This window comes from Hypomesus transpacificus, unplaced genomic scaffold, assembly GCF_021917145.1.
Source record: "Hypomesus transpacificus isolate Combined female unplaced genomic scaffold, fHypTra1 scaffold_308, whole genome shotgun sequence".
Taxonomy (NCBI): Eukaryota; Metazoa; Chordata; class Actinopteri; order Osmeriformes; family Osmeridae; genus Hypomesus; species Hypomesus transpacificus.
In genome coordinates this window covers 66,271-76,862 of record NW_025813835.1, presented here as the reverse complement: position 1 = coordinate 76,862, position 10,592 = coordinate 66,271, and the positions used below count along the sequence as shown (strand labels likewise).

The following is a 10,592-nucleotide window of genomic DNA, read 5'->3' as shown; positions in this document are numbered from 1 at the left end:
CAGTCAGCATCAAGAGGCTATTATCCTGGGATTCATTCTGTCTTTACTGCGCCTCTTCAAACTTACCCTGTGAATGTGTGTTTGTGTTCTCTTCCAGGTGTAGTCAACAGAGAGTCAGCCTATTCAAATGGACAAGTGCCTTACGAGTTTATAGCAATAAAGATGAAAATGGTAGGTAGAGAGGAGAGAGGCAAAGAGACAAAAGGTGCTTGCTTCTTTAGTCTTGCATCTGGTAAACTACAGAGCAAAAGAACATAGCACCAACGCTAACACCAGAAAAGACTGTACGTGTTGAAGGTTTAACTGAATGCATAACACCTGCACCTTTCGCCCCCTCCACATTTATTTTAAGGACGTGTAATCTTTCCAAGTTTCTCTAATCATCAAAAGTAATCAGTGAAGATAAAACGCATCATTAGGCCATATAATTGTCTTTTCTCTGACAAGCAGTGGCGCATGTTCGTAAATTCAACTGGATGAAAAAACTTTATTTATACCCCCTAGGGGACATGGCGGCCCAGTCTCTAGGTCTTGTTCTCCATCAGTCCTGGTATTAGCAGTCTCCAGTAGTCTTCTCCAGTATAACACACCAGTTCCCCTGGTCATGGTAGCTACTCTCCACCCTCACCCCTCTCACCCTGCCACACAGTCTCTCCAGCTCCCCCTGCTGGAACACGTGGTAAAAGCGGTGGAACACAGGCCCAGTCTTTGGGCTGGGGTCATGCTTGGGGTCAGGGCTGGAGACAGAGGTCTGGAGGTCAGCATTAGAACAGGGCTCAGGAGTATTTCTGGGTCCTCCTCCCCCACTACCTTTCCCCTTTACACCCTCTTTCCTCCTCCTTTCCTCCCCTCCACCTTTCAGGTGCCAGGGGACAAGCAAGTCCTGGGAGTTGAAGGCGGTGCGGTTGGTGTGGACGCTCAACTTGGTAGAACTCTCTTTCCCAGGAGACACCGGCACGGAGGCTGAGGTGTCATCCGTCCCAGCAGGCTGCTCTTTGTAGTCCTGGCCATTGCCTGTGGGCCGCCCAGCCTCCTGAATGGAGTGCACTGTAGAGGCGTCCGTGGCGGTGCCTGAAGGACCCTGGGGCTCACGGAGGTACTTGGACCTCTGCTTGTTGTGCTCTTGCTCCAGAGCCCAGACGTAGATCAGGGCCCTTCCTCCTGGCTTCAACAGCCTGGTGAGCTCCCTCACTGCCGCCAGCCTCCGCTCCTACACACACACACACACACAATCATTAAAAACACGCACACACCCATCATTAAATACACACACACGGCCATCATATAAGAGGTAATTCAATCAGTGCTCTACTAACGAGACTGCTTTCTTTTTATGACAAGCCATCAGGAGAACGATCATACACATGATGTGGGATGACCTCCATTGTTGTACGAGAGGAGGACAGGATAGAAATCTGTACGCGTTCCGATATTACTGAGCCGTGTGTGTGTGTGTGCGCACACTTGCCTGTGTGGAGAAGTGGTGTATGACAGCTATGGAAATGCAGGCATCGTAGGTCTCGCTGCGTAGTGGCACACTGAGGGCGTCCGACACAAACGCCAAGTGTCCTCTCTCTGAGCAGATCTGGACCAGCACACTGCTGTGGTCACAGCCCACCTACAGGACACACACACACACACACAGTTCAACCTCATCAGTCACCTAGGTGGATATTTTGTCTACAACTAAACTAGAGCTCAGAGTGGAACAACTTCCCTGGCGTGAACCTGCATGTAGCATTGACCTGACCCTTTCAAGCTGTTAAGAGCTGGTCTCAGATCTGTGCTTATGTCTGTTCTCCAACCAGAGCTTTTATTACGAGGCACGACAGCTGGTCCCAGATCTGTGAGGGCCTGCGGCTGCACATGTCTGCAGGGAGTCACCATAATGAAGCAGTCCTTATCAGGTCAACCTACTTAGCCCACATCATGAAAGACTGGATCCATTACTGGAGCTCCAGCCCCCAGAACTCACAAGAGCTGGATAGACTGGAGGAAGAGAGAGACAGGGAGGGGAGGATGGGAGAGAGGGAGGAAGAGAGAGACAGGGAGGGGAGGATGGGAGAGAGGGAGGAAGAGAGAGACAGGGGGGGAGGATGGGAGAGAGGGAGGAAGAGAGAGACAGGGGGGGGAGGATGGGAGAGAGGGAGGAAGAGAGAGACGGGGGGAGGAGGATGGGAGAGAGGGAGGAAGAGAGAAACAGGGGGGGAGGATGGGAGAGAGAAGGAGGAAGAGAGAGACAGGGGGGGGGAGTGGGAGAGTAGGAAGAGAGAATGAAAGAGAGAGAATGAAAGAGAGATAGAATGAAAGAGAGAGAATGAAAGAGAGATAGAATGAAAGAGAGAAAATGAAAGAGAGATTGAGAGAGAATGAAAGAGAGAGTATAGGAGTGGAAGGGAGAGTGTTAGGAAGGGGTAATTGATAGCTATAATATTTTCAATAAAACTTGTGCTCAGGGAGAAATGTAATGATGTTTCCTGTTTCCTGAGTCACTCACTCCAGCCTACAGAGAGAGGGTCTGGGGAGAGGCTGCGGGACATTTCCTGCTGTTAGAACACACACCGGTGCCCCCCGCACACACACACACACACACACATCATTAAATACACACCACTTTGAGTCACAACTTGTCTATCTCTCTCTCTCCCACTCTCTCTCTGTGTCTCTGTCTCTCTTTCTGTATCTCTCTCTCTCTCTGACACAATGACAGCTATACAAAGGTCAACTTTTTCATTTCAATTAGAAGCTTTCAAAGTAGCCGGTGTTAATGGGCCAGGGGACCAGGGGTCTCGGCTAATTTAATTGAGTCGTTGTCAACAGTACCCTGGTACGACCGCCACTCAGAACCTCCCCCACAACCTCCACTCAGGACCTCCACCACAACCTCCACTTAGAACCTCCACCACAACCTCCACTCAGAACCTCCACCACAACCTCCACTTAGAACCTCCACCACAACCTCCACTCAGAACCTCCACCACAACCTCCACTCAGGACCTCCACCAGAGCCTTCTCTCTTCCCTCTCAGCAGATCATGTGACTGTGCACCTGGACTGATCTCTGGTCGACCAACAGGCGCTACAAACGCACGATGACCTCCGTCTGCCCGCGGGCTCACCGTGATCACGTCGGGGTTGACCCCCAGGTACTTCCCGTTCCCGCAGCCTAGGTCTGCCACCAGGCCTCCAGGCGGGAGCGCGGACAGGAAGTGGCAGACACGCGGCCAGGGGGAGTGGCGTGTGCCGCTAAAGTGGGCGGCGATGCTGTCGTACACGCGGTGCACGTACTGCTCCTCTAGACGAGCAGCCTCGGAGGGGCAGCGGGGGAGAGAGGGGGGGGAGGCGGGGGCGGGGCGCTGGCTGTCGCAGGCGGAGGGGAAGGCTGTGGAGACAGAGAGACGGTTGGTCTTTACTTATCGCTCACACACACACACACACAATAAATCCCCCACACACAGGGGAGCTCACCGCAGTCACATGGGGTGAAGCGGATCTTCCGGAAGGTCAGGGAGGTCCTGGTGCCCCTCTTGCTCAGGGTCAAGTTACCATGGTTACTGAGGTCAGAGGTCACGATGGCAGGGGATTGTGGGTCGCAGGCTGGGACCACATCAAACTTCCTGGGGGTGATCCTGGGGAGCAGAGGACAGGGTGAACTAACCACGCCTCACACTCCTTCACTGATCTTTCTCTTCCTGATGCTCTTGTTTCTCTCGTTCTCTCTCTGTTTTTCTCTCTCTTTCTCTCTGTCCATCTCTCACCCATGAGTCCACAGGTGTCTGCTCTCTCCCTTCATCACCAAGAGGCTCCGCCCTGGCAACACCACGGCAACCTGGCGCCCGTCGGGGTGCCGGAACTCCATCACAGTCTGGGGGCGACAGGAGTAATGTCACAGTCACGTGACATTAGAGGAAGTGAGATGAGGGAGACGTATCAGCAGTGTGTCAGAGGGACAGCAGTGAGGCAGAGGGACAGCAGTGAGGCAGAGGGACAGCAGTGAGGCAGAGGGACAGCAGTGAGGCAGAGGGACAGCAGTGAGGCAGAGGGACAGCAGTGAGGCAGAGGGACAGCAGTGAGGCAGAGGGACAGCAGTGAGGCAGAGGGACAGCAGTGAGGCAGAGGGACAGCAGTGAGGCAGAGGGACAGCGTTACAGAAACATGGCCTGGAGACCAGACTGAGTCACAGGCAGTTTGGAGCTGGACAGAGGGCAATGCTGGAGCGTGGCTGACTATTTTTAGGTCCAAGTCCCAGAGACAAACCTCCAGAGACAAACCTCCAGAGACAAACCTCCAGAGACAAACCTCCAGAGACAAACCTCCAGAGACAAACCTTCAGAGACAAACCTCCAGAGACAAACCTCCAGAGACAAACCTCCAGAGACAAACCTTCAGAGACAAACCTTCAGAGACAAACCTCCAGAGACAAACCTTCAGAGACAAACCTTCAGAGACAAACCTCCAGAGACAAACCTTCAGAGACAAACCTCCAGAGACAAACCTCCAGAGACAAACCTCCAGAGACAAACCTTCAGAGACAAACCTCCAGAGACAAACCTCCAGAGACAAACCTCCAGAGACAAACCTCCAGAGACAAACCTTCAGAGACAAACCTTCAGAGACAAACCTCCAGAGACAAACCTTCAGAGACAAACCTTCAGAGACAAACCTCCAGAGACAAACCTCCAGAGACAAACCTTCAGAGACAAACCTTCAGAGACAAACCTCCAGAGACAAACCTTCAGAGACAAACCTTCAGAGACAAACCTCCAGAGACAAACCTTCAGAGACAAACCTTCAGAGACAAACCTCCAGAGACAAACCTCCAGAGACAAACCTCCAGAGACAAACCTCCAGAGACAAACCTTCAGAGACAAACCTCCAGAGACAAACCTCCAGAGACAAACCTTCAGAGGCAAACCTTCAGAGGCAAACCTTCAGAGACAAACCTTCAGAGACAAACCTTCAGAGACAAACCTTCAGAGACAAACCTTCAGAGACAAACCTCCAGAGACAAACCTCCAGAGACAAACCTTCAGAGACAAACCTTCAGAGACAAACCTTCAGAGACAAACCTCCAGAGACAAACCTTCAGAGACAAACCTTCAGAGACAAACCTTCAGAGACAAACCTCCAGAGACAAACCTCCAGAGACAAACCTTCAGAGACAAACCTTCAGAGACAAACCTTCAGAGACAAACCTCCAGAGACAAACCTCCAGAGACAAACCTCCAGAGACAAACCTCCAGAGACAAAACTCCAGAGACAAACCTTCAGAGACAAACCTCCAGAGACAAACCTTCAGAGACAAACCTTCAGAGACAAACCTCCAGAGACAAACCTTCAGAGACAAACCTCCAGAGACAAACCTCCAGAGACAAACCTCCAGAGACAAACCTTCAGAGACAAACCTCCAGAGACAAACCTTCAGAGACAAACCTTCAGAGACAAACCTTCAGAGACAAACCTTCAGAGACAAACCTTCAGAGACAAACCTCCAGAGACAAACCTCCAGAGACAAACCTTCAGAGACAAACCTTCAGAGACAAACATTCAGAGACAAACCTTCAGAGACAAACCTCCAGAGACAAACCTCCAGAGACAAACCTTCAGAGACAAACCTCCAGAGACAAACCTTCAGAGACAAACCTCCAGAGACAAACCTTCACACACACCTGAGCTCCAGAAAGACAGTGCAGCCCTCTCATCTGCTCTAATCAAGGAGCCTGTGTGTGTGTGTGTGTTGTGTAAAAGAGAGAGAGACAGAGAGAGAGAGAGAGAGAGAGAGAGAGAGAGACTATGACTGATCACAACCTCGCACACACACACACACACACTTGTTGGCCAGATGATAGACCTGTGCTTTCTTCCTGGTCCGCGAACCTTCGGGGAGATTCAACCAATCAATGAGCCCGGTGGACTGTGACCAAATCAATCCCGCTCCCGACAGCTGTGCTACGCTACAACACTCAGCAATTCATCACTCACACAACACACCCCAACACACCCACAGAACTGAGCCCCCTTGCTACTTGAAACATAAACACACACACACACACAAAGCTGAGCCCGGTTCAAGCAACGGACATTATCAAGAGCAACCCAATTACACAAGATGGACGATTCAGTAGAATTGTGGAAACAGAGCTCCAACGATCACTCCAAACTGACGAAGTGTTCCTGTTTCATCCCAACCTCAGGGACACATATTAAAAGACGCGTCCTTCTAAACTGCCCTCTGCCTCACAGAGACCATGTCCTCATCAGGACCATCAATCCAGACAGCGTACAGAGAGAGAACTTCCCTTTGGAATGGCTGACAAAAGCAGACACACAACCACCCAGACACACAGGCGTGACATCACACACCCCGTCTGTTTTGCGGTGAGTGATTGATGAGTTGACAGAGGGCAGGCTGTTGCTAACAACAACCCTGCGCTGAAGACACGGCAGAGCGGACGAGAGCCCCCCCCCCCCCGACTCACCGTGTCGGATCCAGAACAAAACAGACCCTCCTGTCACTGAGACGCAGCACAGAAGGCCCCCCCCCCCCCCCCCTCACTGCCATCAGTGTCGCATCAGAATCAACCCCCGGTAGTCCGCCACAGACAAATCTAAAGTGGACACTGACACCTTGTCAGTGTGTAGCTTCCCCCCCACCCCCGCCTGTCCATGCCTCGCCGTGCCTCACCGTGCCTCACCCTGCCTCGCCGTGCCTCACCGTGCCTCACCGTGCCTCACTGTGCCTCACCGTGCCTCGCTCTGCCTCGCCATGCCTCACCCTGCCTCACCGTGCCTCACCGTGCCTCACTGTGCCTCGCCCTGCCTCGCCATGCCTCACCGTGCCTCGCCGTGCCTCGCCATGCCTCACTGTGCCTCGCCATGCCTCGCCATGCCTCACCCTGCCTCACCGTGCCTCACCGTGCCTCACCATTCCTCACCGTGCCTCACCCTGCCTCACCATGCCTCACCGTGCCTCACCCTGCCTCACCATGCCTCACCGTGCCTCACCATGCCTCTTGGAAGAATGACAAGAAACAGCTTCACGCAGACAGATGGGTCTTCCCCCGCTCTCTCTCCATCTCTCATTTTCTTTCACTCTCTTCCCCCCCCCCTCTCTTTGTGAACCTCTCTCGCTCAGTTATCTCTGTTTCTCATTACCAAAGGAACTAAATGATCTCCTTAAAGACACGCGTCATCAAATCAATCTATGAGATGGAACTTTCCCATGGAGAGGGTGCGTGTGTGTGTGTGTGTGTGGGTGCGTGTGCATGCAACGTTCCTGTTGCAGACACACACACACATTCCATTAGACAGCCAACACCCTCTGTGGAACTTTGAAAACTCTGGACACTGAAAAGCTCTTTAACTGTGTGTGATTCTGTGCATCTTTGTGTGTGTGTGTGTGTGTATGTATGTGTGTGTGTGTGTGTGTGTGTGTATGACAGAGTGAGAGCAGGATGGGACAAAATGTTTTTCTTTGATGAAAGCTTGTCCATATCCCAAGCCCTACCTTCTAATATTGAAGTCATACACACACACACACACACACACACACACACACACACATACACACCTGAGGTCACATTTGTGAGAAACTACTCAGCTCCATTCCCCTGGGATGAATGACTCATCCAGACCCTCAATATCTCATATACACTTAAGTGTTGGTGGAGTTTTGACTGATTGATCGAAGTGATGCACATGCACACCCTGGGGAAAACTCTCTCTCTCTCACTCACACACACACACACACACCAGCTATTTTTACCTTGGCTCCCAGACTGAGGGAGAGGATTGAGTCCTCAAAGGCAGAGTGAGTGTCCACGTGAGGAGGGATCCCTGGAGCAACACACACACACACATCCACACACACACACACACACACATCCACACACACACACACATCCACACGCACACACACACACACAATACACCAGAAATGTTTTTAACTAAAAGTATCTCTAAAACCAGATATTGCTTTACTTGGATTCTACCAATTTATGGTTTCAGAGTATTTTTTGACCAATGCTATGCTACCCTCCTGTGGTCACATTGAGCACTGCACCTAAATTACTCAGCCATATCACAGCATTTTTTTTCTAAATTTACAGCAGTAAGACCTAAACTACGGTAAAGAAGGTGATTCTTAACGGTAAGGATCTTACCTTGTCCAGACTGGTACTGGTTTACTGTCAACTGGTCTGGCATAGAGGAAACATGACCACCCTTCACACATCTTTCCAGAACTGCTACACACGGCTGTGGAAGACCTGGGATAGGGGATGAGAACGATATATCGTCTCCCTCACTACTAAATTAGCCCAGCCACAGAATAAGACATCAAACATGATTTCCAAATCAACACACCTCCAGGCAAAGGTTTGTCTTTGTCCACGTTGTTGTTGTCATAGCGAAACTCGTACCCATAATGCTTCACTCTCCTGTGCTTCAGAGCTTTCTGAGCTGGGGGGGGAGGGGGGGGGAACAAGTGAGCTTTGATCTCAGATACAGCCAAAGGTAACTGTCATGTGTGACCCATTACACTTTAAATCCAATTCCTCACCTGTGACATCATCATCGTGGGATGACCAGTCTATGGCATCCAGAAGAACAGTCTCTTCCTCTGGAGTCACGTAGTCCTCTACCACAAGCAACCCTGGGGGAAGGGACACACATGCCTCCCTCTCGCTAACCACTGCAGGGACGGAAGGATGGACGGACACACACAAACACACACACAGCGCTTGCTGTAGGAACACACACATACGTGTAACCATTGTGAATTGATTAAAGTCACATAGGTATAAATACAGTCCACCCGCCCCCCCCCCCCCCTTTACCTGAGTCGATAAAACTGAGATACAGAGCAACACTCTGGTCTCCGCAGCACAGCTGTCTACTGTTAAGGAGGGCGTGGGCTCTCTGAGCGCAGTCCTGCGACCTGCGGGCAGGACACAACGTGAGGAACCTCGTCACGCTTCCGAACAAGATGTCTACAACAAGCACCCGTCCCTACCTGTAGGTGACTAAGGCATAGGGTTTGTGTAGGGGCATGACGAGGGTCTCTACCTCCCCCCCTTCCTTTAGGACTGCTAACAGCTGTTCGCGACTCACTCCGTTGCCAAGCCCACCGTTAGCGACCACCAGACTCTGAAGGGTCGGAGCATATCTATCCACATGACTTCCTCAGTAGACAGTGTTCAATGATTTAATCTGTACATTTTACAGTACTAAATTAATATCGTGATTAGTTAGTGAACATATTTAGCCCTACATAGTTGATAATGTTAGCTGCATTTGTAATTTAAGAGCACCACACAAAATAGTTAGGTAGAGTATACATGCAAGTACAGTAGTGTTGGTGAGAGCTATCTAGCTGGTTGAGCTAGCTCCTTTACTGTGTGCATAAAGCTGGCTTTACTCTCCTGTCAACAAATCAAATCTATTACCTGTGTGGGCTGAGATACTGTACTTATGCCCTCATGTTTCAGTAAAACATGACTGGCCTTAATTTGTTTCCGGAGGAGTTTCTTTTCCTCTTTACTTTTTCTTGACGATTTGATGTTTTCTAAACAGGGCTCCATGCTACAACTACTAGTGTGCGCCTGTCCGGGTGAAACACACCGACTAAAATAAAGTTTCCGGTTTAGGAAGAAAATCTGGCATCAAAACTCGATGCTGAACAAGTCGCCGGCTTATTTACTGAGTTTACTCCCTTTGGGTTTTTGAATTATTCTCCTAATGTATTAAAATGTTTAATAATATTTTTACATTACTTTCCTCAAGCCTCCAGATAAATATTTTCCCCTTGTGTTCTCAGTGTAAAAGACTAATTAAACATATTTTCACAAAAGGTTTTGAAATGTTGAAAATAAATGATTTTCTGGTTTGCATCATTGATGAGTACAGTACATTTTTCAAACCTTTTATAACTTTTTTTTAGATAAAAATAGAAGAAGGCCTCAGGTCTCCAGGGAAATCTGTTCCCCCTGTGTTTTCAGTGTAAAAAAACTGATATATAGATGAAACTTGCTTTACATAACGATCACTGTGAAATAATGAATGAAAGATGAGTATCCTAAAATTATAACATGACTTGCCTACTTAAATTACAGTAGCACTACTGGTACTACTACTGGTGGCGCTGTATTGGTTAAGGGCCCGGGTTAATGCAAGAATGTCAGTTGGGCTACCGTCAATGTGCCAAGCGTAACTATTGGCGTATCAGCCCTGTCGCCACGCGTAGAACTCTGTCTTCTATTTGCCTGGAAGCAGAGTGATGGAGACAGAACGATGGAAAGACCGACGGAAAGACTAGTCAGAAACCAGATCCTGCTTTTTAAAATAGTTCATGTGATCTCCTCTCTCCAGGGACTTCACCAGATCTCTGCCTCCGCTCACGGAACCAACAAAGCCGTGTTAATAACATGTCACTTTAATCCCGTCTGTGTACTAATGTAATGTAATAGGCTATTCTCAGCTATGACAGTTGCAACCAACATCTACTTGACCTGAAGTGCAAAAAGCCACCACGAACACACCCGCTATGTTTTGACCTCATATTGCCAACTCTGGTTCAGTGCACACTTTTGATTT

At 49.8% G+C, this 10,592-nt stretch overlaps 1 protein-coding gene across 2 annotated transcripts; it reads right to left on the bottom strand.

The window, feature by feature from the left end:
* Positions 1-154: 154 nt before the first annotated feature.
* alkbh8 (alkB homolog 8, tRNA methyltransferase) lies at positions 155-9,594 on the bottom strand. 2 transcript variants are annotated; one of them, XM_047015569.1, is made up of 12 exons: positions 9,446-9,533; positions 9,013-9,165; positions 8,837-8,937; positions 8,560-8,691; positions 8,364-8,459; positions 8,162-8,266; positions 7,765-7,835; positions 3,758-3,864; positions 3,468-3,628; positions 3,119-3,381; positions 1,469-1,618; positions 155-1,210 (listed from the first exon to the last, which is right to left on the bottom strand). In XM_047015569.1, exons 2-12 carry the CDS (start codon positions 9,048-9,050, stop codon positions 554-556), a joined length of 1,881 nt encoding a protein of 626 aa, XP_046871525.1. In that variant the 5' UTR covers positions 9,051-9,165; positions 9,446-9,533; the 3' UTR covers positions 155-553. The 2 variants fall into 2 exon arrangements, with proteins under 2 accessions (XP_046871525.1, XP_046871524.1); XM_047015568.1 differs by having other exon boundaries at positions 156-1,210; positions 9,013-9,146; positions 9,446-9,594.
* Between the last annotated feature and the right edge of the window lie 998 nt (positions 9,595-10,592).